Raw genomic sequence first — 27,849 nt, forward strand, 5'->3', positions numbered from 1 at the left:
TTATGTTTTCTTGAGGTTCTCAGCTTTTTTGACACTTCTGTTTTCTGTCTGTGCTTTAATTTATTCACCACATATCAGGGGAGATTTCTTTGTTAGTCGACCAAGTATGAAATAGCAATAGGGTAAAAATTGTATAATAGAGCGTAGTGCTTATAATCAAACTCTACGAATACTCTGTCTTAAAAATATATTTTAAAACAAATCCATAATAAAGAGAAAGTTTCCAGCTTAGTCTTCTACATAGTTTATTTTGGACTTCAGCGCCACTATGTGGTTATTTCTACGGTCGCATTTACTCCTGACGAATGATTGGCCACCATTTGTGCCAATCTAGCGGTCAATAGGCGGGTCTTGAGGGTCTGTTTCTTCGTATCGTAAAGCTATTGGTTAAAATTTCTCCTTCCTACGTTGTGATTGGCCGTGTTCCAGTTTGGAGGCGGGTGGAACCTTCCAGAGTTGGGCGTAGCAGGAATTGAGGTTATAATTTTCTGGCAAACCCACAGATCTAGGCTACATGCACCATTTTCACTGCTATTATAATCAAGTAGTCATGAATACTTCCGGTTAATTGTAGATACAAAGATCAAAGGCCTTTTCAGCACCATCGAGGAAAATATACATAATCTGTAAGTAACTATGGCAACCTTGCCGTCTGTCTCAGGGTCCCGAGTGAGTCCAACGTGACTCTGCTAGCCGCCCAGTGGCTAACGTAGCTAGCTACTCTAAACTACACAGCTAAAAAAATGGTTATTTAAAATTATACGATCACAGCTAATATGACGAATAAACACGAGAGACCAAGCATATATGTAAAATTTAACTTCAGACAGGATTAATATCAGAGAAGGGCTTAAGTAGCTACTATCGGTGGAAAAGGAGCAGTTTTTTGGAAGTCTTTGTGGTTGTTTGACTATTGACTTAAATTTGTTTGCAGCTATGAGATGGCGTATGAGCTTCAGTCCCGTTGGCTGAATGGGTCACGTTATTTTTTATTCCTGTTTTCAGTGTTTGATTAATACCCGAGTCCAAGGAGACAGGAAAATGGACAGCGGAGTGACAGTAATAACCAATCCCACGGTGAATGTGCGCTTAACAAGCACCCTCTCCTCCTTCGAGGTGCAGCGCAGGTTCAACAGAGGGATCAGTATAGCAGAACTGAAGGTGAGACAGCATACAGCGCACCACTAAAACCCTCAAGGATGGGTCTGTTGTTGGGTTTTCTCTTTGTTAACATATCTGTTGATATTGAAATGACACATTCAATTGATAACGTCACCTCTTTTGTGTTACATGAACTATTTGCAACGTTGCATTCAGGGAAAGTTGGAGATGATTATGGGTGCACCGGCCTCCTGCATGGACCTGGAGTTATTCAGCATATCTGACAAGTTCCTGCAAAAAATGAATGAGAATGAAGCTCTGCTAGGATCGTATCCTGTGGATGACGACTGCAGAATACACGTATGTCCCAGCTCTGTTGGGAGCTTCTTGTAATACTGTGGCTCAGATCACTGTGATGTTGGAGTAAATACAGGTTGAGACAGGTTTTTAGTTTATTTCACTTGAATTGAACGTGCTATCTGTCAAAGTTACTTTCACAGAGAGAGACATAATGACATATGCTGGCTGAATGATCAGCTTTAAATGTTTACTCTGAGAGGATTTATATAAAATTTTAGAACAATAATGTGTTCACTACACAACTTCTAACCTCAGTCAGAATTATACCACTTTGTTTTTAAGCATGTATATGAGGTCACGTAATGGATTAGTGTCTGATTCTTTAATGGAGATTCAGCTGTGGTAGTGTGTGGGGAGCTCTGGACTGTCTATCTATTGTTAATGGGTCAGTGTCAAAAGTACAACTAGTCTGTAGGCCAGTCTCGATTGTGCTGCTGCTGGTCTGTTAGCCAGCCACAGAGAAGAGTGTTGCAACATACACAAAGTAGAAGGGAAACCAAGTTTTTAAAAACAATGAAAAGTATCCAATCCAGATACTCTTTGCATGCATCTCCTGTCCCCGATGAACTCCAATATTAGTTCCTTCCCTATTCATGCCCATTTGTCAACAAGTCACCATTGAACTGATGTGCAGTGTCATCCACGTCAAGCACTGTGCAGTTGGGAGTTTGGGGGAACTGCACGGGAGCATGTTTGCAAACTTCTCTCTGTGGACTCTTGTAGGGAAATACCTCAGAAAGGAGATTCAACTGCAGTACAATAAATTAAGCATAATCCAGTCATCTGAAACTCATGTACTGATGTATCAAAAAAATTAGAATATCATGGAAAAGTTAATTGCTTCTGTAAATTATTTCAAAAATTAAACATCTATTATCATTACATGTAAAGAGAAACGTTTTGCTGCATTTATTTTATTTTATTATTATAAGTTTGTTGATAATGGCTTGTAGCTTGTTGCAATCAGAAATCTCATATTGGAATATTTAATTTTGAGTAGTTGATGCAAGAACTTGGGAGAGCTTCACAAGGACCAAGACTCTAGCCAGTGCACTAAGCAACGTGTTTAATGTGGACATCATTTAAAAGCCATTCGTATATACTTGGGTTATCTTTGTCTAATATAATTTGTTGATAAACGTGTAAATGTAACAAATATGCAACAAATTAAGAAAGCACTGCAAGGGTGGGATTTTTCTATATTTTTTATTTTAGACAAAAATCCTTTAATTCCTACGACTAGACTAAACTGGTTTACATTTCAGCATAGTAACACTGGCATTACATGATTCTGGTTTAACAACACAGTTGAATATATTGGGATAGAGCATCCCTCTCTGGCATTGAATGGGGTTTTTAGTTAAGTGTCTGAATCCCAAATCTATTCACTCTGCATGCATCCAGAAACTTTGATGTCCAAAAATAAGAACTCTGCTGTGCAGATAGTGTTTTAATGATTGAAAAGGTAATAATCCTTTCCATTTAAATACACTAGCACTCACTTAAATTGTCCAGTAAGTGTAAAACTGATTTATTGTTAAACAACAATAATGTTACAATTACCACACTAACAACAGTAAACAAAAGATCATATCTAAGTTGCTAAAAGCTAAAGTTCTGGTGGCTTTTATAGGCTGTTACTAAGTCACAACAGCGTGACTTAATAATTGCTTGTCTTTCACGTTGTTTCTCTTACAGGTTGTTGATAGAAGTGGCGGGCAGATGGGCGAGTTCACTGATGTTTCCAAAGTGGAGAAATTTGAGCTCCCAGATGATGCTTATGATAAGAGAACAGGTACAGTATTTTTTATTTAAATAAATAAAAAAAATAAGTCAGCTGAATGGGAAGTATGTCCATGATCGTTAGTTGCATTCTGCACTTGTTCTGTTTATGTTTTTTAAGCTAACTATTGATAGCTGGTTCCAATGTGGATGACTTACTTCATGAGAATGAAGATGAATAGACTTCAGTCTGTTTTGAAGAGCTTTGCATTTATCACAAACTGTGTCTTTCCTTCAGACACAGCCAGGTCATTTATGAAGAAGCAACGTGTGGGTCGCTACAATGAGGAAGAAATGGCCAAGAAGAAGGCGGAGAATGCTGCACGGGAAGAGGAGCAGAAGGCTGCTGCCGATGCCATTGCTGTTGGCAGCCGCTGCAAAGTGCAGGTCCCCGGTCAGCCCACGAAGCTTGGCACAGTCATGTATGTTGGTAAGTGTGGATAAAGCTGAGCTGGTTTACTTTGTGTAGGACATTAGTGTAAACCCTGTGCTGCTGAGGATTTTCTGTCCTGCAGAGCAGACTTTGCTGTCATTTATCTAAGGCCCATTCCCAAATCTGTGATGTCAGTGGAGGACAAACTTTTTTTTTAGTACGCTAAATATCACGTTTGGATTCTGCGTGTTTTGTCCATCCATCCATCCATCCATCCATCCATCCATCCATCCGATTCCGCTTATACTTTTCAGGGTCGTGGGGGGCTCTGGAGCCTATCCCAGCTGTCTTATGGCGAGAGGCAGGGTACATGCTGGACAGGTCGCCAGTCTGTCGCAGGGCTAACACATTGACTCCCACATTCACACCTATGGGCAATTTATTGTTTCCAATTAACCTAACCCTACTGTTTTGTTTAATCTATTTTATTAGCAGGTTTTAAGTCTGCCTAGAAAATCTAATTACATTTCCTGTGAGGTGAACATGTTCCAGTTTAGTTTGAAAGCAGCTTTACCTGAGTACTAATGCCAAGTGTCACCCTCCAAAAACATAGCAAATAAAAGTGATTCAGTTTAGGTAGTTTGTTAACTTCAATAAGGTCCCCAAAGAGGTTATGTTGTTGTTAGCATTTCCATGCGTGCCATTCTTTCTGTCTGTACGATGGCTTAAAAAGTTTTGAATGAATTCTTCTAAAACTTCGTAGTGGTGTAGAGGGGGGTCATGTTAACAATCCATTAAAACTGACATCTGCCAAGGTCTTCAAGGTTAACTTAATGATCATCAACTTTGTTGGTTGATAATTGACAAGAAGGCTTATAACTATGACAAGTCTGGTGTGTATTGTCAAACTATAGCAAGTACCGTATGCAGACTTAAAATAGTATGTCATGTTTGACAAAATGTGTTATTTTTACTGCACTACAAACTTCTAGGAAAATAAAATACTAGTTCCTTAAAAGTAAATACTTCCCAGAGAGTGAGCTGCTTTGGTGGGGGTTTGCACTTCTTTTTTCATATAATATCATTATTGTGAAGTCAAAGTCTTCCTAATATGCCCTGCTAGAGCTCAATAAGTGTTGCATTTCTTGCAGGAACAACAGATTTCAAGCCGGGCTACTGGGTGGGTGTGAAGTACGATGAACCACTGGGCAAACACAATGGAACGTAAGAGGGCCTTTTTCTGGCTTTGTTTTTAAATAATTCAAAGTTTCAGTGACGCTGGTCCTGATTTCTGACTCTGCCTTGTTTATTGTATCTCTGTAGTGTCGAAGGGAAGCAGTACTTTGAGTGCGAGAGCAAATACGGTGCGTTTGTGAAGCCCCTGAGTGTGACTGTGGGGGATTTCCCTGAGGAGGACTACGGTTTAGACGAGATGTAGGTGTAGGGTAATTTCCAATAAACGAATTTCAAAAAAGGAGAGTCTATGGCTGACGCGTGTTCCTGGTTTCCAAAAGAAATGCTTCCAGTTGCATTATGATTTGAAGACTGTTTATTTATTACAAACTGAAGATGTAACAATGAACTCCTTCCTAAAAAAGCATGAAAGTTCCAAAAAATAGCAGTTATCCAGAACTAGCTGTGCACACGGTCAGAAAACCGTGAGACTCCTAACCTCTCTGTCCATGCTCCTCCCCTTCCCTCTCACACAGGGTTTCATGCTACTATTGCACTTACATACTTAAAGTGAGAGGTACCCCCTTTTAGGTTCCAATCCCAAAACAGTGACTTAAAATTACTTTATGCAAACACATATATTTTCACATTTATTAATCCTGAAAAGATGACTTATGTAATGAATCTATGAATTATAAAACAAACATGAACTCAATCGTAAATAAAAATATAAAGCAGACGTCTGGCGCGTACAGTAGGACTGCAGTTTTCTGCCCCAACCTCGCACCTTTATCCGCTCACCAAGATGGCGCATCATTTTAGTGTGGCAAATTAGAATTGTTTTGCCTGTGCTTCTCTGGAAGGCATGATCCTAAAGCACTCTCTCAGTAACTTGACAGACTTTTGGGTTCTCGTACCAACAGGCATTTCATAAGGTTGGGGATTTTTTTCTTTTTTGCAGCAAAATGAAGGTTTCTGTTGTTTGTTCCTTACTACAAACACTTCTGTTCAATTCATAGCGCTTCCTGTAATTGTACTTTATTTTTGTTCTCATGTTTAGTAAATGTCATTGTGTACAAAGATTATTGTATATAGCTGTTTATAGTTATCTGTAGTCTTTGCATTTCTTTTTTGGTTTAAAGACTGAGTTGCTGGTAGGAAAAAATCACCCAGCCACACTTTGACACTAAGATAAAAAGCGGCATTGTGTTACTAACTTTGTATAAGTGAGTTAAACCCGAGGTGCTTTTTCTTCCTGTCATTTAAGATTCTTGCTCGCTGGCAAATTTAATGTCTGACTCACAAGGATTTTGGCAGAAGAGGAAGAAACAGTAGATCCCATCTCACCAGATATATTTCCTACTCTTTTTCGTCGTACTTTGCAGTTAAAAATTTCCTCATAGACAAACCGTGCCTGAAATTTTTGTGCCAAAGTGTGCAAGGGTTGATATTCTTCTTTTTTCTTTAAAAGTTAAATTCGTTATTTTTGTTTGGACGTAGGATGTGCAACAGTCCAGATTTTAGCTTTCAGAGCAAAGATAAAATGTAATTTCCATTAATTTTTCTGTGACACGATTGTTCTTGTTAAACATTAAATTTGTGCGCTTGAATGTATCATGCATGTTTTTGAACCACTGGACTAAAAGAGCTTTCGCATTTAAAATTTGATGAGGCTCAATTTTACTATTTTCTTCACTGAGCAATTTGAATTTACTTAAAGCTCCAGTCACACATGCCTACAGACCGACCAGCGACCCACTGGCAACCCAAAAATATGACTTCGAGCAACCGCTAAATCACTGAAATTCAACTTTTCATTGGTTGGTGATGGAGAATGCATTTTTTTTCTCTAGTGACCAGTGATTGCTCACTGATTGCTCAGCCTGAGCTCTACTGTATATAAACTGGATGTTTAAAAAAAATCTAAGCGTGAATCTAAAAACTATGAGTTTATTCCAGTTATTAGGTGAAACTTGTTACTCAAGTCTGAAACCTGAGATGGATTTTATATTGCATCAAAAACAACCCCCCCCCCCCCCCCCCCCAAACATATTTTCAAGTCTTTAATTGCTGCAGTTTAATGTAAACACAGCATGTAAAATTTCACAGAGAACATAAGAATCAGAATACTTTATTAGTCCCAGAGGAAATTATTTAAATGTTAATAAGATTCACACTTGAGTAAACTCTGAAATAAACCTGGTTATGATTACCGCCTGTAGCACCCTTACCAATTGTTTTTGTGAAGTATACAAAGTACCTTCAGATGCATTTTGATCGTACATACTCGAAGGCCATCAAGTTAAAACACAAGGTAAAGCACAAAAAAAAAAACTGTCCTCATTGTGCTCACAACACTCACTCTTGGACTTTTTAAGGAAATGTCACACATGGAAGATTGTCCAGGTGTTTTCTCTCTTCCTTAAAATCTGTGTCTATCTGAGGTACTGGTGTTATGTGCCAAAGCGTAATGATTAGAAATGAGAAGTGTTTACCAGTACACTTATAGCTTATTAAAGTGAGTGAATCTATTTGATTTGCAGTAATATTCATTTCTTATCATATGTCAATCTGGTTTCCATTTTGTTTTACAGCTTCTCCAGGCAATAGAAACTCACTCGACTCACATCAGTTCCTTCTTCAGCCCCTGGTACTATATTTTCTCAATTGTGTCTCTCATCAGGACCTCTGGCCACTTATTTTTGCCTTTCAGTGTATGCGGTCTCAGCTTTTATCCTCCATCCTGGTGTAGTACACAGTCTGCAACTTATCAGCTGTCCTGCCTCTATAAATCTGGGGCTTAGACCCTGTTCTTATGTTGCCATCATCAGAGCCTCTGTGCTGTCCTTTAGGCTTTTTCAAGCCATTAGTGGGATTTCTTGATGTGAGCCACTTCTATATGTCAATAGAACATCCCATACAGGGGTTCGTCCTTCAGTGATTGTTCCTGCTCTGTGTTTCTTCCTGGATCATGGCTCGACACTCACTAACCTCACTCCTCACCCTCCCTCTTTCTGCTGCTCATAGAGCCTCAGGGTGCAGGACTTCAGATGGAGATCTTAGTGCATTGCAAGGAGTTATTGTGTTTTGACATCCATGGTATCTATCTCCTCCTGTAGCCAGCTGGATAGTGTAGTGACAACAATGCTCTCTTTGGAACAGTAGGTCAGGGTTTCAAATCCCAGCTCTGGTAAGGGTCTTTGGGCTAAACGCCCATGCAATCCAAACTCACTTTAGAGTATGAGCGACAGATACATAACTAAAGACATACTGACTTGGAAATCCCCTAGCTTAACAGTATGACAAGTGGACTGAGAAGCTATAATAAGACATACATGGACAAGGACTGACAGCATGTAATTAATGGCTATGACCCAATTAGAGAGGTTATATGCAACACCTGTGAGAACTATGGATGGATGAATAGAAAGATAACACCAATGATGAGAAGCAAGCTTTTATTTTGGTGTACTTTTTGCTGATTAGCAATTCAAAATTTAAACTCCTTTTCTAAAAAATGTTTATTTTCTCAGTTTGGAGTTATTTTTTCAGAAGTCCAAATTTTGCGATAATAACCCGAAATTTAGCCTTGTGGATAGTATGTCTTTATCCTCCCCACTTTCGGAAATAAACTTCTATTTAATGCTGCAATAACCATAAAAAAAATCTACTAAGTCATTCATTAGGTGATAAAATAATATTTTTATTATTAATTAACTATTTATTTATTTATTTTTTCATTTTATTGTTACATGATCGAACATTCCTGACGAAGTGTGTCACGGGGTTTCGCCGGCCCCGCCCAAAAAACAGAAAAAAAGATCACCTGACTTTATTCATCGCATTTTCGATCACTTCTCTGAAGACGTAACTACAGTCTTCTCGCGAGAGTACGCGCAGTTTCCCAGCCAGCAGTGTGGTGCGCTTGTAGAGACGAAGAAAGATGGCGACGCAGGAGAGCGGAGTAACCAAAGCTACCGTGAGCAACGGCGAGGTAAAAATGAATGACACTGTTACTGGGTTTTTCACTTTTAACGCGCGAGGCAGAGGAAGTTGGTTGGTTTGTGTGAAGCTCGCGTGTGGGGGTGCGCTGACATTTAAACGTGATCACAGTCGATACACGAGCCACAGTGACGTTGTCAGTGCCGGGTGGTTTTAAAACGACCCCCCTCCTGGCGCTAACGATGTGTAGAGAAATCCCGACGGTAAGCGGCGAGAAGGCCGATGTTGAAGTTGAAATCTCACTTGAAATCACACGGTAACCTCCAACGGACTCGGTAATTAACCGACTGCCGGTGTGCTGAAGTGAGCCGAGTGAGTGCTGGCGTGTGTCAGTTAGCTTATCACAAGGCCTGAACCTGAACAACGCAGCTTGTCTTGCTTAACAAGGCCAGTCTCAAGCCCCTCTCGCACATTTCTCACCTCATGCTAAAACCTTCCAGCTACTGTCTACTTAGATATTTCAAGAAAACTTTTGACTCGAGGTGCATTTTCGAAATCCCCTAAAGGAAAAAAAAAATGCATATAAACATCCTATTCACCTGAGAGCTTTTTAACACGGATAGAGTGGATGAATCAGGTGTAGCCGTCGTCAAATGTAGCCAACCATGAAAAATGCTCCTAAAATTGTCTTGTTAGCACTGGAGCCTTAATGAGGGCAGTAGCTAGCAGTTATTTTCCAAAGTCGAAAATGCTTATCACAAGCTGCTAGAGGTCATTGTGAATCATCGCTCTCTTTTTAGATGGCTAAACATTACTCTTCCGTTTGCTCAATCCTCAAAAATGTGTAGTGACACAAATACTGAATACAGGAGCATGACTGTAAAGATTGTAAATGCGTATCCATTCTCTATTGAAGACTGACACAGTCAATGATTGGCTTTTTATGATTCAATCTAAAGTATTGATAGCAACTAATGTATTGTTTATCGAGTACAGTTGCATAGCAGAGATTTTACCCATTTGAAATCGGAAATGTACTGGTTCTTATATAGCTATATTTCTTATATTCTACTCTCCTTGATGAATGCATTGTCAGTAACTCAGGGTTCAGTATCTTGCCCAAAGATACGTTTGAACGCAGAGTGGAGCCAGGGATCAAACCATCAGCTCCAGATGACCTGCTCCAAGCAGTCACAGGGTGAGAGGCAGATCGACAATGTATTGTAAGGCTAACACAGAGAGACATAGAACCACACATGTCTATGGCAAAGAATCACCAATTAATTTAACTGCAGGCAATGCAAACTCAACACAGAGAGACCCCAGGTGGCCAAGGTGCATCTTCCTGTTACGCCACTGTGCTAACCACTGTACTACCATGCCGCCTGATTCCAAATAAAAATGACTGTGTATCTGTATTGTCATCTTTTGCTACATGTTTTCTGTCAAAGAGAGAGAAAAAAAAGCTTTCTTCTGTGCTTGAAATTCTGTGAATACACACATGTCAGAAACTAGGGTGAGGGTAACGCATACACAAAGTGTTTCTTCTGTAATAAAATTGCTCTGTCAGGATAAATGTGCTGTTGTTTTTAGAGTGAGCCCTAACGGGTCTCTTGAGGGCCACTACTAGGTGAATCTGTTGATTGAATTGCTTGTAATGGGGTGGGGGTGGGGGGTTACTGATGAGTTAATAACACTGATTATCTTGTCAGTGAGTGAACAATGAGCTCCTAAAATAAGTTTGTTGAAAGAAGGAATAAAAAGTGTGAGGATCTGAGTGACTTTGATGTGGGCAGATGTCTGGGAGTATCTCTGTAGGGTGCTAGCTGTATGCAGTTTTTAGTACATAGAAAAAGTGATGAGAGGAATGTCAACCAGTGACCCGATGGAGAACTGTCCACTGGTCCAATACAGAGAAGATTTCTGTATGCCAGCTTGTTTAGCTCCAGGCTTGTCAGCTCAGTAGCCCCTTAGATAGTTGACCATGGGTTTGGACCATAAAAATCTGGAAGGTGGTTTGAGGAAGTATCATCATATTTATACGATGTGGAGGACTGGGTACGGTTACAGCAATTAACTGGGGAAGAGGTAGAAGCAGGATATACTGTTTGGGGGTTGGAGGAGGGAAGAGAAGAGTGAAGTGTCAGAGTGATGCTCCCGGTTTGACTCTCTGGTAACCTTGGATCCTGGTATTCGTGTGTGCTGCTTTGACAAGTACTACATACCTAAACATTAGGGACCTTGGGTAGCAGTGATTGAATGAAATCTATCACAGGCCAAGGTGGTCAAAAGAAAAACAAAACCTTTGAGCACATCCTGTTGTACCAGCCCAGATTTCAGTGCAGGGAGAGTTTTGATATATATATATACACACACACACACACACACACACACACACACACACACACACACACACACACACACGTCATTTTTCACCCTGTCCTCCTTTACATGCAGCTGCATTGAGAGTTCTAGTTAGGGTTGCAAAGGGGCGGAAAATTTCCGGTAAGTTTCCGGTAAATTTCCATGGTAAGTTAAGCTTGGGAATTTTGGAAATATTCCATATTGGAAACTGTCCATGGAAATAATGGGAATTATGGAAATTAATGGGAATTTAGGAGAACTAACTGGGAATATATTATTTCCAAGCATAAATATAAACAGAAATCATAAGAAAACCTCCATGCAAAATGTTTTCAACAGATATTTAAACAGATTTATTTGTAAGTACAGTAGAATAGAACACGTTTCAATAACTTGTTTCATGGATGAATAAAAACAGAAATGTTGAGTTCAATATTACCATCCCCTAACCCCGCTCATTCAAAAATGCCCCCTGTCCAAAAATCTCCACAAAGTCCCATTCAAAAGGTTAAATGAAAAATGCCACTTATCCTCCAAAACGTCCCATTAAACATTCAAATCTTCCTTCAAGCAATCCTCTTTTCTCATTTTTGCTCAGTCAATAGACTCTTCCTGGACCTCATCATCATCCAACAACATGTCCACTTCCTCAGCATCCAACTCTGAGTCTTCCTCTTCAGTGTCACTTTCCAGCTTTGTTGAGGATGGCTCTGTGTCAGGCTCAAAGAGCCGTAGGTTTGCCCGAATGCCGACCAGCTTTTCCACTCTCACATTTGTGAGCCTGTTGCGAACCTTTGTGTGGGTGTTCCCAAACAGTGACCAGTTGCGCTCGGAGGCGGCTGATGATGGTGGGATTTGGAGGAGGATGGAGGCTACAGGTGCAAGGGCCTCAGATTCACATAGTCCCTTCCACCAGGTGGCTGCAGATATGTGCTGGCATGACTGCCATATTCCATCCCCTTTCCAAAGGCCTTGCTTTGTTCGATACTTTGCCAAACTGCCTAGAACTTTGCCTTTATCGAGACCCAGGTGGTCAGACATGGCTGTAATGACCGCATAGGCACCGTTGATCTCTTCCCCGGAAAGTATGCCCTTGTCATATTTGGGGTCCAGCATGTATGCTGCTGCATGCACTGGCTTCATGCAGAACTCCCTCCGCTGTTCCAATGACTTGACCACAGCCGTTTCCTCTGCTTTCAGTAGTAGGGAAGTGGGCAGAATTGTCTGGATTTCTTCTTTGAGTTCTGCAAAAAGGCACTGGACATCTGACAAGATGGCACCATCCCCCTCTATCTTCGCTATTGCTGCTGCAATAGGTTTGAGGATTTTCTGACTGCTAGATACTCTTTCCCAGAACACATCATCCAAGATGACCTTCTTGATGTCACTGTCGATGCCTACAGACTGGGATATGGCCATCTCTTGCAGAGACTCCTTTCCCTCCAGAAGGCTGTCAAACATGATAACAACACCACCCCATCGCGTTATGCTGGGAAGCTTCAGTGTAGTACTCTTGTTCTTTTCCTTTTGCTTTGACAGAAATGTAGCGGAAGTTACTTGTTTGCCTTTAACATATTTCAGAACTTGCTTCACTCTCTTATTCAGAGTGTCCATTGTTTTTAGTGCCATTATGTCTTTTAGGAGAAGGTTTAGTGTATGGGCTGCACAGCCAATAGTAGTTATATGAGGGTAGGTCTCCTCCACATGTGCCCAGGCAACCTTCATGTTGGCTGCATTGTCAGTGACCAGTGCAAAAACCTTATCTGGTCCAAGGTCATTGATGATCACTTTTAGCTCATCTGCAATGTATTGGCCTGTGTGTCTGTTTTCCTTTGTGTCTACACTCTTGTAGAACACAGGCTGAGGAGTGGTGATTATGTAGTTAATAATTCCTTGTCCCCTGATATTGGACCATCCATCAGAGATGACTGAAATACAGTCAGCTTGGTCAATGGTCTGTTTCACCTTGGCTTGAACTCGACTGAACTCTTCATCCAGTAGATGAGTAGACAATGCATGTCTGGTTGGGGGAATGTATGCTGGTCGGAGAACATTCAAAAATCTCTTCCAGTACACATTGGATGTCAGCATCAGGGGTGAGCCAGTTGCATAGATTGCACGAGCGAAACACTCATCTGCGTTTTTCTGGCTAGTGTCATCCATAAAATCAAAGAATCCTCTGATGCCAGAGGGACCAGGAGCTGATGAGTGGGTATCTGACTCTGATACAGCTGAAACAGATTCATTTTCCCCTTGAGTGGAACTCCTGGCTGCTGCATGTGTTGGGCCTTGAGGAATTTTTTTGCACTTTGCAATGTGCTGCTGCATTTTTGTGGCATTCTTCACATACGTCTTATCACAATACATACACATATATACAGATTTCCCTTGTACATTAGCTGGTGTAAAATGTCTCCACACATCAGATAGCGCACGTGGCATTTTTCTGTAAAATAAAACAAGAGCTTGTAAAAGTGCTAATGCAATGCAAGAGATCGTAATAATACAATTGCAATATGATAATAAACAGATATAAATAGTAAGGCTAGCTAAACAACTGGAATGATCTTCAAAACAAAACAACCAAATGAGGAAGCTAGCATCTTCTTTATGTTATACTAGCTATGGCTTATTTAGCATCTAACAGATGCTAGCATTTTATTTAGCATCTAACAGATGCTAGCATTTTATTTAGCATCTAACAGATGCTAGCATTTTATTTAGCATCTAACAGATGCTAGCATTTTATTTAGCATCTAACAGATGCTAGCATTTTATTTAGCATCTAACAGATGCTAGCATTTTATTTAGCATCTAACAGATGCTAGCATTTTATTTAGCATCTAACAGATGCTAGCATTTTATTTAGCATCTATCAGATGCTAGCATTTTATTTAGCATCTATCAGATGCTAGCATTTTATTTAGCATCTATCAGATGCTAGCATTTTATTTAGCATCTTATCAGATTGCTATCTACCAGATTAATACATTTTATGTGATATTCACAATTTAAACATTTAATGAATATATTTTCCCATAATATCATCAAAACTTACCTCACTTGTTAAGTCCACAGGCTCAAATGTGTGCCTTTAATACTCTTTGTCCTTCAGGCTCAAAAGTGTGGTCCATGTGTACATGTGATGGAGGCATGCACAGTGCCAGTAGGTGGTCTCAATAGCCATGCAGCAAGCTTGTGCTCTGTACATGTGATTAAGGAATGGCATGGATATTCAAGTGTATTTGAATTGCATTTGTTTGTTTTTGTCAATATTATGCTAAAATATACTTTCCTCAACTATATTTAAGTTCCCTAAGAAGAGCCAACCTTCAATTTTGAAAATTCCCACTTTATTCCCATAAATTCCCGTTAATTCCCGTTTATTCCCATAAATTCCCGTTAATTCCCGTTAATTCCCATGGAAAGATTCCATCTTTGAAAATTCCGGGAATTTTGCAACCCTAGTTCTAGTATGCAGCTACTATATTCAAGTTCAACACTTATATATCAACCCCACGTCCTTTATCTGCTGACTGTATCATAGAATAAATGAGGGAAACGGCCTCATCTGGCGCAGCTGCTTATCAGCCAACTGTCCAGTTACATTGAGGGTCTGAGCCTCTGGGGAACTATCTATAAAAATTTCTGTATTACCAAAATAGTTAGCATGGTATCTTTGTGAAACCCCTTGAATTAAGGCACTAAAGTCTGCCATGTTGATTGTTTGATATCAAAACCACTGTGGTGGTGTACAGAGTGTGTTATTGTCCTGATATTGATATACTGCATTGTTTGAGCTGGCATGTAGGAGATAATGTCACCATGTTAGAGACACATTACCAGAGCCTGTGAACAATTGACTTATGTGAGTGCTTAATGTTAGACTCTGTGATAAATTAAGGATCTGCTGTGAACCAAGAATAGGTGGTTAATTGTTAATCTTTGTTTCAGAGGGTGTAAATTGTAAATGATTATCCTAAGCTGGAAGAGAGAGGCTCAACAATAAAAACAGGTTATCAGGGGATCTATCTGTGTAATGGTTATTATGTTGATCCCATCAAGACTCTAAGATCCTTGTCTGTTTAGCGAATTGCTTCTATTTTAACGCAGCAGGAAAAGTACTGGGCACTGAGGGTGAAAGGACCTATTTTGAGCCAATCCGTGTCCTTGAAACGGTCTGATTATGATGTTGTTAGGTCAGTGTTTTAACAAAAACTTAAAAAAATTTCAAAACTGATGGTAATCTGTTTAAACATAAAACATTTTTTTTGCCTCAAGTCATGTTTTGTTTCTGCTGGCTGACTGCTGGTTGGTGACAACAGGGGAGATTAGATGTTTAGATAGTGAATGAGTCTCATGACTTGGCATGTGTTTGTCTATTGTGTCACTTGAATAGAGGGTGGCCTTGCCACAGGGGTGGTGGGGGTTACATGGACATGGAGAAACTTGGAAAAAAAATGAATTAAAGGGCAAACGTATGACAGATTTCACTGAAACCAGGGGAAGTTGCATAATCATGCTGACACTGTTATTAAAGGTTTTGAAACAAGGGGTTCCCAAAATGGGTTGTCTTCATTCAAAATCAGGTGTGCCATAGGATTTTGTAAATGGTGGTTCATTAAATATAAAAATGTGAATGTTTTAAGACTCTACTACTTTATTAAAAGAGAGAAATTTAGAGAGGTGTTTGTTTTTTCCATATAGGTAATACTGATCTGACCCACTTGAGATCAGATTGGGCTGTGTGTGGCTCATAAGCTAAAATGAGTTTGACTCTCCTGCTCTGTTAGGTCAACAGGTCACAATAGGTAAATAGGGATTTGCCAATATTATTATTATTATTATTATTATTATTATTATTTTAAGTGATGTTTATTCTGTAGCAGAGGTTTTGTTTGTTATGTAGCTTCTTTTAGCTGCTCTGTTATTCACACGGGGTCATCACAGGTAGTATCTCCACATGTTTGATTTAGATTTTTTTTTTTTTTTTTTTTTTTAATGCCCAGGGCCTTTCCTAACCCAAGCCCAAAGAGAATCTTCTCCTCTCAGTATCAAACTGGGGATCCTCTGCTTAAACAGCTGCTTTTTAGGTCTTTCATGTTTGTTACTTGCTATTAAGATTTAAGTGCATCAGTGAGCGACAAATCCGCTGTTCTTATTTAAAAAGTTAAAATGCAAAGGTCGAGGTGTAGTTAACTCTTAAGGCCATGTAATAAAAGACCCAGAAGAACTGCGGTTTGTCACCGTAACTGCACCTTTTAGTCTTTACAGCTGCACTACATCGTACTGTATGTTCTTTGTTTTGGCTGCAGATTGAGGAAGAATTCTTGAATAAATCATATCACCACTTTAGGCTTTCAGGAAAGTACATTGGGTCTCTGGATATTTTTACTGTCAATAAAGCTCTTTATTTTTAACATCCTTTCTTACGTTGTGCCGTTGCTGCGTCATCTTTGTGACTATCTTTGACCCTGTCTGTATGTTTCATTTCAGGTAAGCAGCAATGGGACTGCTGCAACAACAGATGGCCAGACTGTGCAGACAGCTGGAAATGCACAGGACCCTCAACAGCAACAGCAGCAACAGCAAGCTCCTAATGCATGGCAGGTCATTAAAGGAGTTCTCTTCAGGTGACTTATTGCATTTTTTTTCTCTTCTGTTTACCAGCACACAGATAATCATTCGCTCTGTGGGCTGGCTGTGAGTTTAATGACCAACCAAATGTGTTATGCCACAGTGGTGTCAGAGTGAATGTAAATGGTAAGGTAATAATAAAGGTGTGAGCTGCTGCTGGAGTATACTGTAAAGTTTGCGGTCTACATTGTTTAGTTTCATTGTGGGGGTTTTTTTTGTGCAGCATAAATAATTAAGAGGAAACTAGTGATGGATCATTGTGTCTTTCCAAATACTGTCTCACACACAGTGGGACTGAAACAATAATTCAAACCAGGAATTGAACTTTATTCAAGGCCACTAAAAAATAGATTATAGTCTGTTGTGGATATGGTCACGGACAGATGGAGACGTGACATCCGAGCAGTCATTCCTGTTATCCGTCTTTGATGTCCGCTTAAAGTCTGTCACATGGGGAGCATGTGTATCCAAAAAAACAGGCGTGCATGGGGACGTCCACACAGAATGTTGAGCTGACGAAATTTGTCATTGGTACACAAGCGAACCTATAGCGGACACATAAAGTATAGTCCATGCCTAATGCCAGACTCGCATGTTAAAATCTTTCTGTGTGTGTCACCTCTTCTGCCACTATGAGCGCAGGGCACTCCACAAGCTGTTTAGTTACCTGCTACCACTGATGTTGCTGCTGTAGCTAGGTGAGGTGGAGTAACACAAACTAGGCTGTCCATACTGCTTTGGTTGGCACTGCCAGTTTTATTTCTTTCCCTAGAAATTACTACCTCCTTTGCCGTTACTTCACGCACATTGTGAAAGATGCATGATTGATTGAGGAGCAATGTGTTGACTTCCTTAACAATTTTATGCCAGTATAAGTGACTAATCTCTCACAGTGACCTTTGTAACAGTCAGAAATTTTGCAGCAGGCTTTTCAGTAAGTTTCCTCCTGACTGCATGATTTATTTATTTTTTTATTTATGACTTTTTGGTCCAAGTTCGTAAATAAGGTAAAATCCATGTATGCATGATCACAAAAACTTAGTACGTGTTATGAAGTGTGCAGGACCTTTTTTTTTTTTTCTTTCTTTCTTCTATAGTCAAATTAATAGTTGACTTACTCTGAGTGTGAGAGCTTTGTAGGAATATCAGTTCAGTTTGATTTATATAAATCCAATTCACAACAACAGTTGCCTCAAGGTGCTTTTTATGGTGGGTACCTGTGCTGTAACGGCTAGCTGTCTGATGGCCATTATCCAGCTATGGAGGAGCTCAGCTTTGATTTCAGTATCATTGTACACTCTTTGAAGAGTTTAGCAGTTTTACATTTTTTGAAATGTTCCTGTATAATAAAAATGTACGGTACATTAGGGTAAGTGCTCATTTAAAAAAAAAAAGCTGGACCAGAGTAGTACTTTTTTGGCACCTTGTTTGAATAACAGGCTTTGGCTGCTTTTCCTACCTTTGGCAACTGCTCAAGCAGAAGAAGAGGCCCATTTATAAGATTAAGAAGATTATATTGCAATAATCAGTTAAAACCCTTCAGTTAAAATCTTTGGCACTGAATATTTGAACACATTTCAGGATCATGATTTGGAAACACGAGTGTTATGATGGTATATACGTTTTCTTAATTTATGTTGCTGTTTCCTGTGGTTGTAAGATCGCAAGTGCAATAAAAACAACCCATTTGCTCTACTTCAGTAAAAATAATTATTTCACTTTTCTCTGTAAGTGCATTTTAGTATATGGTGGGTCAAGGAAAAAATGAAAATGGTCACATCTGTCACATATAGTAAACTGACCCTCCACTGTATGGTGTGTTGTATATGTCACTAGTACATGGACTCTTAAAGGAGTTTTTATGGGCAGCTGTGTGCCACTCCCCTGCTGGCCTGCTCTCAAACTTAGTTTCAACAAAGAAATTTGTAATTGTATTTATTTGTGGCTTGATTGGGGCATTTTCTATCAGGGGAAGCACACAGTGTCCTCTCACACGCCTTGATATAGATTTAATTACTTAACACTGCAAAATCCATGGAGGCAGCTGTCCTTGGGTGTGGTTGGCGATCATGATGGATGTGTTCTACTGTGCAAGAAGCAATCACAGTAGTCAGATGAACTGGTCATGGGGGTCAAACGTGTTCGGGTATGATCTGTGTGAGCAGAGTGTAAGGGAGGTTTGGCATACTGGGTCCAGTCAATAATCGACACACTTCCCCCTCAGCCACACAGACTAAGTAACATGGAGTAAGGACAGAGAGCGTTTTCACATTAGAGATCTGCATTAAAATATCAGACACAAAATCCATTATTTCTGTTAGTTAGAACAACACAAAAGGAAAGAGGTGCTGTGAATATTCACTTAAAATCACAAACACACAAAGTTAGGGTGGATACAAATGAAAAATTATTTGTTGAAATATTCTGCAGCATTTTCTTTCTTCTTTTGTCTTTGTAGATTATTCTAGTTTGACTCATCACCCTTGTGTGAGGCAGGAAAACAGTTTCTTTGAAATGTAATGCAGTTAGACTGGTTAAACTTTAATCTGATTAGCTTCCTTGCAGTTTAACTCGCCTGCAGCAGCTCTTTTTATTTAGAGATGGTTGAAATAAATAACCTTGTCTAAGAATTTGAACAGTTTTTAAAGTGTTAGTGACTCGATTCATTTCCCACTTCTCTTTTCCTCTTTTATGTTTTTGTTTCTCACTTATTTTTTTTAATTCCTTGTTAGTTAAACCTTGTTTTCCTCTGACTGTGATTGCATTTGTTTCACCAGAATCTTCATAATCTGGGCGATCAGTAGCTGGTTCCGCCGAGGGCCATCCACTCCTGACCCCAGCACACCAGCCGGTGCCCCCAGGGTACCCAGCAGGAACCTCTTCCCCAAAGACACTCTCATGGTATTACACTGTCCCCTTTTCCTTTCCTTTATCTACCTCGTCAGCTGCATAATTGTTTATTTACCACACAGCAAACCAGTTTTCTGACTGTTTCTAACTGTTTCAAAATGATAAACACCTTTATTATCTCTCTCTTTCTGCAGGATCTGTACGTGTACGTGTCCCAGGAGGAAGTCTTCTCTGACTTCAACAACACAGATGCCCTGTTCTGGTTCCACAGGGATCTGGTCTATGGAGACTGGACCACAGGGGAAGATGGTGATGGCTGCTACCAGCACTATAAAGAAATGGATATCCCAGAAGTAAGGATTACTATGGATGAATTGGGGGAGGGTGACAGACAGTAGTTGGACGGTGAGAAAGAACAGTTGTTAGTTTAGGAAATGTGACGGATGTTGATGAAGGACGGGAAAGTCCAGTTTATAGTGAAGTTTGCATATTTGAAAGCTGTTTATTTTTGTCTGATTTTCTTTTTCTTCCACTTTCTGTCTGATTGTAGAAAATACAGCAGAACGGCTCACTTTACATACACCTCTACTTCACTAAAAGTGGATTCCACCCAGACCCCAAACGAAAGGGGCAGTATCGCAGACTGGCAACAGTTCACGCAACCAGAAGTAAGCACCTGTGAAAAGCACACTCGCTTTAACATATTATCCTGTTGTTGTAATGTTTGTTTAAAGTGCTAAACTTTGCTTTTGAACTCTTTCAGTGCTGAATAAATATAAGCGAAGAAAGTTTCTGAAGACCAAGAATCTGCTCACAGGAGAGACGGAAGCAGACCCCGAGATGATCAAGGTTAAGATTATTATTTATCCTAAAAAGGAACTGAGTTCAGCGCAGAGAGCTTCATTACTTTAATTCCTAATGCATACTTCACATATTGCAAGTATGTGAAGTAGAGCTGGGCGATAGAACGATAACGATATGTATCGCGATATAACTTTTACTGATAGAGAAATTAAGCTATCGCGATAGACCTCGCCGCTCTTGTCCTCAAAAAAAAAAAAAAAAAAAAAAAAAAAAGGTCAGCCAATCCAAATTAAGTAGCGCAGAGCCGAACCAATCACAGCCGCAGCGTCACGTCGCGTGACTTGTTACGTACAGCACAAGTGCCAAGCCGCACGTGTGTTTGTTTGGGAAGCAGCCAGCGCGTAATGGAGGAAATGAGTGTGCCGACTAGAAAAATCAACCGAGCGTGACCGAAGAGAAAACAGATGATGGTTCCAATGCCGGAGAGATTGTCGAACGGAAGAGCCATAGAAGTTCCGTAGTGTGAAGGTATTTCGGCTATTTCAAGTCTGACAAAAAACAGAGTAGCGTGCACTGTAAATTGTGCCGAAAGCAAGTCTGGAAATACAATAAACTGGTGCATGCGTCACACTGTGCGCCACGTTATTGTTTCGGTGAAATGAATTTCTACAATACTGTTACTGTTAATTCTACTCTCTGCAGTGTTTAAATGCTTACATATACACACAGTTACTGTCCCTCCACACATACGACTCGGTTCTGCTTCTATGCCCCAGCTTTGTTTACTTTTTCCCACCGAGGCTTCTAGACTTCTGATTGGCCAACATTTAGGCACGGTTAGGAATCTAGCGCCACCTGCTGCTTTGGCATGTTCATAGCAGCGTTTTCCTTCATTTCTGCCTTTATGTGTGGACGGGATTATTTTTTAAAACGAAAACGGAAAATCTCCGTTTTCAAAAATACCCGTGTACGTGTGGACGTAGCCTCAGCCTCTGACTGGAAGCGCTAATTCGTCATTCGGCTTTTGTCAGACTAAAGTAACTGTTAAAACTGTTTGAAAAGCTAAGCTATACAACAAGGAGAGATTGAGAATTTCCTTTTAGTTCTCAGTTTATTTGATATTGACAAAAGTTAGTCAGTTTTGTCTGTTCTTCTGTAAAACAAACTAAGATTTATTTTTAGAATTAATACTTTGTTTCTAAGTGGAATTGACAATTTAGTAGTCTGTTTCGTTTGTCCTATTTTGAAACTTAAACGCTTTAGCGGCTGCCTTTTGTGTAGTTTGCAATATTTGCCTTTATTTATCTGAAAAAGTCTCATGTTCCTTAAGTACATCTACCCTGTTGAACTTATTATGGGAAATAAATATTTAAAAACAAGCTGCTGATTATTTCACATTTTACTTGTGAGCAACGGCACATTTAAATCTTACAAATATAGTTATTTGGCTTATATCGTGATAGATATCGTTATCGCCTGAAATGAAAAAAACATATCGTGATATGAAAAAATCTCATATTGCCCAGCTCTAATGTGAAGTAATTTCTAGGGTTTTTTCAATTTCCAGTTAATGTATTTGAGGTAGTTGCCTTCACATTTTGCAGCAGAGGAAAAATAGACGAAGATCAAAGACTTTGGAAACTGAGAACCATTTATTGGCTCTCTCACAGTCTGTAAATGATTGCCCTTTACCGACGTCTGAACAGAGGAACTTTGAAAACTCACAGTCAATGATTTTACCTTTCTTTATGTATATCTTTATTTGGTTGGTTGATCAAGTCACTTTTATTTTTAAAGCGCATTTAAAAAATAATGTAAACCAACCCAGAGTCCTTTTCTTTTGAGTGCTTTGCTGTTGGACAGGGCTTATTGTGAGTAGATGTAGATAAGTTGCAGTGCAGTTGAGCCCAAAGTGACTTTGCCTTTGTTTGTACTAGTAAGAAGTGTAGCAGCTGTGTGATGATCAGTTTGCAGTTACCAGATTAATATATTTATGTTTGCACTGACACATTGGGTGTTTCCTCACAGCGAGCAGAGAGCCACGGTCCAGTGGAGATTATCTCACATTGGCACCCCAACCTCACTATCAATATGGTGGATGACCACACAGCCTGGGTGAAGGGCTCTGTTCCACCTCCTCTAGACCAGTGTAAGTATCGGAAGTATAATGTGACAGTTATTTATCCGTAGTTTATTTAAAGCTCTGGTTTATCTGACATTACTGCTCTTCTACCCTACCTTATATTAGATGTTAAGTTTGATGCAGTCAGTGGCGACTACTATCCCATTGTATACTTCAATGACTACTGGAACCTTCAGAAGGACTACTATCCCATCAACGAGACCCTAAAAAGCCTCCCGCTCCGCCTCAGTTATTGCCCGCTGTCCTTGTGGCGCTGGCAGCTGTATGCAGCCCAGAACGCTCGCTCACCCTGGAATTTCCTTCCTGAGGACACCTACGAGCAATCCGATGAAGACCAAGACTCAGTCAAGGTAAGGAGTCAAAGGTTACTGAGACGAAACTAAAGTTTTCCTCCTGCAAGTTGGGCTTTAATATTGGTGCTCATTTAGATGCTGTGATCTTATTTCACATATATTTAAAAGAAAGTCTACTTGAGTTGGTATGTGCCAGATGGAGAGGATTTCAAATGCTTTCTAGCAGATTACCTTTTACTTGAAAACAAAATGCAAGACGCGTGATGAGTGGAAACTGGCACTTCATACTTGAGTGACCTCTGCTTCGGGTGTAATGTGGGACTTTGTTATCTTGGTGTCCAAATACAGGCTACTCTAATTTTCAGTTGACACTGTATTAAAGCAAAATACTCGTAGTCCCAATCCCAAATACTTGGACAGGTGCACTTTAGTTATTTACAAAGCTGTCATGTACGCTGTTTCTAGGGTGATTAACTTCTGTAGCAACTGAACATATAGAAGATTCATTGTTTTATAAGCAAGCTGAGTTTAACAATAAAGTCTTTGTGAAGGTGGCCCTCCTGGAAACCAATCCATACCTGCTGGGACTCACCATCGTTGTCTCCATTGTGCACAGCATCTTTGAGTTTCTCGCCTTCAAGAACGGTAAGGTCGCAGCAGTCTGTACTCAGGACTTCACATAACAGGAGGAGAATAGTTTGAACAGTGTGCGCCTACCCGAGTTTGACCTCAGCTCCGTCTTCTCCTCAGATATCCAGTTTTGGAACAGCAGACAGTCTCTAGAAGGTCTATCTGTGCGCTCCATCATATTTGGAGTATTTCAGTCTCTAGTGGTGCTGCTGTACATTCTGGACAACGAAACCAACTTTGTGGTGCAGGTCAGCGTCTTCATTGGCCTTCTCATTGACCTGTGGAAAATCACCAAGGTCATGGATGTCAAAGTAAGTTGAAAAACATTAGTTTTTTCTTGCAGGATGAGCAGCATTTGATTAAACTCTCTAACAGGCTCTTCCTTACCTTTTGCAGATGCTAAACTGTTTATTCATCGAGTGTCGTTTCCACCAGATTCTTAACTGTTGTTGTTTTTCTCTAGTTGGACAGAGAGAACAAATTTGTAGGAGTGTTCCCAAGATTGGTATTCAAAGATAAGTCGACTTATGTGGAGTCTTCAACCAAAATCTACGATGATGTAAGTGAAACCAACACCAGTCACATTCAGAATGGTGGATGTAACAAATGCATTCACATGATTGTCTTCAGAACGGATGAAACATGATTAAATTGGTCTGTTTAAATGTTTATCTGAAGGAAGCTTCTCTAAATATGTATCTCTCTGTAAGTTGCTTGGATATTTCTGATAAAAAGGATGAGTGACATCTTCTTTTCTTCATTATCTCATGAACAGATGGCCTTCAAGTACTTGTCATGGCTGCTCTACCCTCTGTTTGGCTGCTATGCGGTCTACAGTTTATTGTACGTAGAGCACAAAGGCTGGTACTCATGGGTACTCAGCATGCTCTATGGCTTCTTGTTAACCTTTGGTAAGTTGATCTGAAGCAGTTTTATACTCTGAGGTCTTAAAACTTAATCCACAGGCTGAAGGAACGTAAACTGTGCTGGATTTACTAACTATGAAATAAATGAAGAATACTGAAGTGTTCCTTAAAAGTTTGGTTTTTAGATATAATATTTTAAAGGTTATCTTAAAAGGATGATATGAATAGAAATACAGAGCTACAGAGACAACGTTCTGAGATAAAGTTCATAAAAACCAAAACCATTTCCTGAGTTTTTAGCATAAACATTTTAGAGATCCCTGGCATTAAAGTATTAGATGAATTGTGTGCTCTTCCTGGAACTGTTTATGTTTCCTCTTTTCTTTCTGTGGGGTTGATTTTTACTCTGTCATCCAGCAGGTTTTTTCAGTTTTTTATGTTAATCTATTTTAAAGCCCAGAGAGGAGGCTGATTTATTTTGGTCTCTCTCGATTGCCTCGCCTCTGAGCTGCCGGACTCGCAGCTAATATTTTCATGCTTGCATCATGGTTACGCATTCAATTCCCAGTAGCCTTAGCTAATGTGCTGTGTATTAATAAACTTCACCTGGTACACTCACTCGCGATGGTTCCTGCTGGTTAAATTACTGCCTGTGATATAGGAATTCTTAGTGTAATCTAATCTCCTTTTTCTGTCTTTTTTTTAAAGGTTTTATTACAATGACGCCACAGCTTTTCATCAACTATAAAATGAAGTCTGTAGCTCACCTCCCATGGAGGATGCTCACCTACAAGGCTCTCAATACCTTTATTGATGACCTTTTTGCCTTCGTAATCAAGATGCCAATGATGTACAGGATAGGATGCCTCAGAGATGGTGAGTTTTCTTTCAGATATTCATTAATGGTTTTTTTTTTGTTTTTTTTTTTTTTTAAGAACTATACCAGGATCAAAGAAAGCTAATCGCCTAAAACATCATTTTGCTTCCTCAGCCAGTGCAGCTTTGACTTTGTAGCATTAAGATGAGTGTTTTGTTGGAGGTGGTTTAAGATTTGCCTCATTCTCTAGAACGGTTTCCAGTTGACGTGGGTGGTTTTGTGCTTAAACAAAACCACGATCGTGGCTCAAGAGTTGGGAGTTCGCCTTGTAATCGGAAGGTTGCCGGTTCGAGCCCCGGCTTGGACAGTCTCGGTCGTTGTGTCCTTGGGCAAGACACTTCACCCGTTGCCTACTGGTGGTGGTCAGAGGGCCCGGTGGCGCCAGTGTCCGGCAGCCTCGCCTCTGTCAGTGCGCCCCAGGGTGGCTGTGGCTACATTGTAGCTTGCCATCACCAGTGTGTGAATGTGTGTGTGAATGGATATGTAAAGCGCTTTGGGGTCCTTAGGGACTAGTAAAGCGCTATATAAATACAGGCCATTTACCATTTAAACAAAATGCCGTCCTGATTTCTTTTATCGTGAGCGTATTGATCAAAAAGAAAATGTAGAATCACTGTCTCATACTGGAGGATTGTTTCTTTTCTTTTTTTAAATGTTTTTTTAACTGTCATTCTTGGATCTTTGACAGCTGTTGGTTTTCATAATCCTCTAACTCCACCTAGTGTTAACTCACCAGATCTCAGTTTTGAACTTGGTGTGATCATTAATCATCATCCACAAAGGTCACCGTGCCGCCTCTCATGAAATATTTCTTTGACACAAGAAAAGCCTAAATTGTAGTTCTTCTCCTGCTGTACAGTTCATGTTAGTTCATACAGTTTGGTAATGAAGCACTGAGCCCTGCTGTGCAAACTGAAACCTACACACTTTGCAGTTAGGAAGCCTTTAAATAAAATCCCTTGCTTCACAAATTAAACAGCTACCACCTACAGTGTGTGGCCAGCCAGTCAATTAGATGTTAGGTGGGCGACACTAATGTGAATTTTCGTTTGCTGTCTGTGCTAACTTGCTAAGTTGGACACGAAAAAGTGGTTTAGAGCAGCGCTCACATCAGCAAGAAGTCAAGTCAGTAACAACCAAACTGGGAGTAATGATTTGGTTGATATTCGCTGCACTGAGGACACTGATGTTGCTGCTAAGCAGATGATGGAGACCTGTCACATCTCTTTGAAACAACAAAGATGTCAATCATCAGCTCGTGCAGCCAGCTCTTAAACATTTTGTCATTTGATTTGTGAAATAATTGGAAAGTGAAAATTAGTGGGGTTAATTTGTGATTCTAAATGTCCCTGGGTGTGTATGTGAGTGTGAATGGTTGTCTGTTTAAGTGTGTTAGCCCTGTGACAGACCGGACATCTGTCCAGGGTGTACCCTGCCTCTGGGAGAGGCTCCAGCTCCCACACAACCCTGATAAGGATAAGAGGAAGAAAACGGATGGAGTGGAAAGATGTATCAAGTATATTCTACACTGAGTGTTGGTGAATTCATATATTCACTTAAACTAGGAGGACAGGTGTGGTTTATACTAAGCCCACTGTGTAACTTTGCTATATACTAGATGTACCTATTGAACGTTGCATTTGGACTTTCCAACAAGGGGAATTCTGTATGCAAGAAGGCTTAGTTATCTCTATATCAATTACAACAAAATGAAACTAAACGTTCTCGCTTGTGAGAAGAATAGAAAACTAAGCAGTAATCGGCCACAAGGGACGCTTGTACTTAAGATTTCTCAGTTTAAAATAACAGGCTGTGGTAATACTGGTCTGTATACATGGGCAGGATGTTGTGCAACTGTTGCTTTAAAAGCATGTAGTAACCAAATCAGGTGACAAGCAAATCTTGTATTTAAAACAAAGACAGATACGTTTGCACTGCATTGTGAGCATATTTGTTTCTGACTGGACCTCTACTGTACGTGAATACGTTCTCATCTCTCTGCTTGCAGTGCAGTTTTTGCCATCATAGCGTGTTCAGCTTTGATGGGAGATGATGTCAGTGCTTCACTTGTTTTTGATGCTTCTTAAGTAACATATTGGTCTCAATTCAGTTTTATTTATTTAGCTCTTAAAAAAAGTCTGATTGGGGCTGGTTTCTCACTGGACCAAACTGTGTCCTCTCCTGCAGATGTGGTGTTCTTCATCTACCTTTACCAGCGCTGGATCTATCGAGTCGATCCCAACAGGGTCAACGAGTTCGGTACCAGCGGAGTAGACCACGCCCAGAACAACACAGCAGCCCCTGCCCCAGATGCCGCCTCCGCTGCAATCACAGACAAACCAGAAGGGGAGAAGAAGAATGATTAAGCGAGATCCCACCCTCATCTTCCTCCCTGGCTCTCACTGCTGGAGTGAAGAGGACTTGTGGAAAGTGGGGCATGGAGTGGAGTTGTTGTTTAGCTATCATGGATGCCGCTACCAAAACAGAAAAAAGAAAAAAAAAATGCAGTTCAGCTGTTCCTTCTGGTTTCTTTGTGGATGCACAGAGAGTCATATTCAGTGTAGACTTGGTAAATTATTTCTGCTCCCCACCCACCCCTGCCCTCCGTTTTGCAGTTCAAGTGAAGTAAAACAAAACGTGATGTACTGTATTCT

General features: G+C 40.1%; 2 protein-coding genes across 2 annotated transcripts; both read left to right on the forward strand.

Annotated features, from left to right (window-relative positions):
* Positions 1 to 449: 449 nt before the first annotated feature.
* tbcb (tubulin folding cofactor B) lies at positions 450 to 6,401 on the forward strand. The gene is made up of 7 exons (XM_085380995.1): positions 450 to 626; positions 1,006 to 1,161; positions 1,318 to 1,461; positions 3,160 to 3,256; positions 3,482 to 3,673; positions 4,768 to 4,840; positions 4,940 to 6,401. The coding sequence occupies exons 2-7, from the start codon at positions 1,042 to 1,044 to the stop codon at positions 5,052 to 5,054; spliced, it is 741 nt and encodes a 246-aa protein (XP_085237121.1). The 5' UTR covers positions 450 to 626; positions 1,006 to 1,041; the 3' UTR covers positions 5,055 to 6,401.
* A 2,251-nt stretch (positions 6,402 to 8,652) lies between these two features.
* On the forward strand, positions 8,653 to 27,831 carry clptm1 (CLPTM1 regulator of GABA type A receptor forward trafficking). The gene is made up of 14 exons (XM_085380032.1): positions 8,653 to 8,783; positions 16,592 to 16,728; positions 19,510 to 19,633; positions 19,777 to 19,935; positions 20,133 to 20,250; positions 20,346 to 20,431; positions 22,415 to 22,535; positions 22,635 to 22,879; positions 23,374 to 23,467; positions 23,573 to 23,763; positions 23,916 to 24,011; positions 24,228 to 24,363; positions 25,027 to 25,194; positions 27,383 to 27,831. The coding sequence occupies exons 1-14, from the start codon at positions 8,733 to 8,735 to the stop codon at positions 27,559 to 27,561; spliced, it is 1,905 nt and encodes a 634-aa protein (XP_085236158.1). The 5' UTR covers positions 8,653 to 8,732; the 3' UTR covers positions 27,562 to 27,831.
* The last annotated feature ends 18 nt before the right edge of the window (positions 27,832 to 27,849 follow it).

Source organism: Rhamphochromis longiceps, linkage group LG14, assembly GCF_057381845.1.
Source record: "Rhamphochromis longiceps isolate RC_006_pf linkage group LG14, R_longiceps_female_GT1.1, whole genome shotgun sequence".
In the NCBI taxonomy this organism is placed as follows: Eukaryota; Metazoa; Chordata; class Actinopteri; order Cichliformes; family Cichlidae; genus Rhamphochromis; species Rhamphochromis longiceps.

Bases quoted from the DNA above. Each gene is read 5' to 3' on its own strand.
- tbcb (XM_085380995.1), top strand. From the start codon at position 1,042: ATGGACAGCGGAGTGACAGTAATAACCAATCCCACGGTGAATGTGCGC. The intron at 3,257-3,481 runs GTACAGTATTTT...TCTTTCCTTCAG, and splicing joins TGCTTATGATAAGAGAACAG to ACACAGCCAGGTCATTTATG. The intron at 3,674-4,767 runs GTAAGTGTGGAT...CATTTCTTGCAG, and splicing joins TGGCACAGTCATGTATGTTG to GAACAACAGATTTCAAGCCG.
- clptm1 (XM_085380032.1), top strand. From the start codon at position 8,733: ATGGCGACGCAGGAGAGCGGAGTAACCAAAGCTACCGTGAGCAACGGC. The intron at 19,936-20,132 runs GTAAGGATTACT...GTCTGATTGTAG, and splicing joins AAGAAATGGATATCCCAGAA to AAAATACAGCAGAACGGCTC. The intron at 25,195-27,382 runs GTGAGTTTTCTT...CCTCTCCTGCAG, and splicing joins GATAGGATGCCTCAGAGATG to ATGTGGTGTTCTTCATCTAC.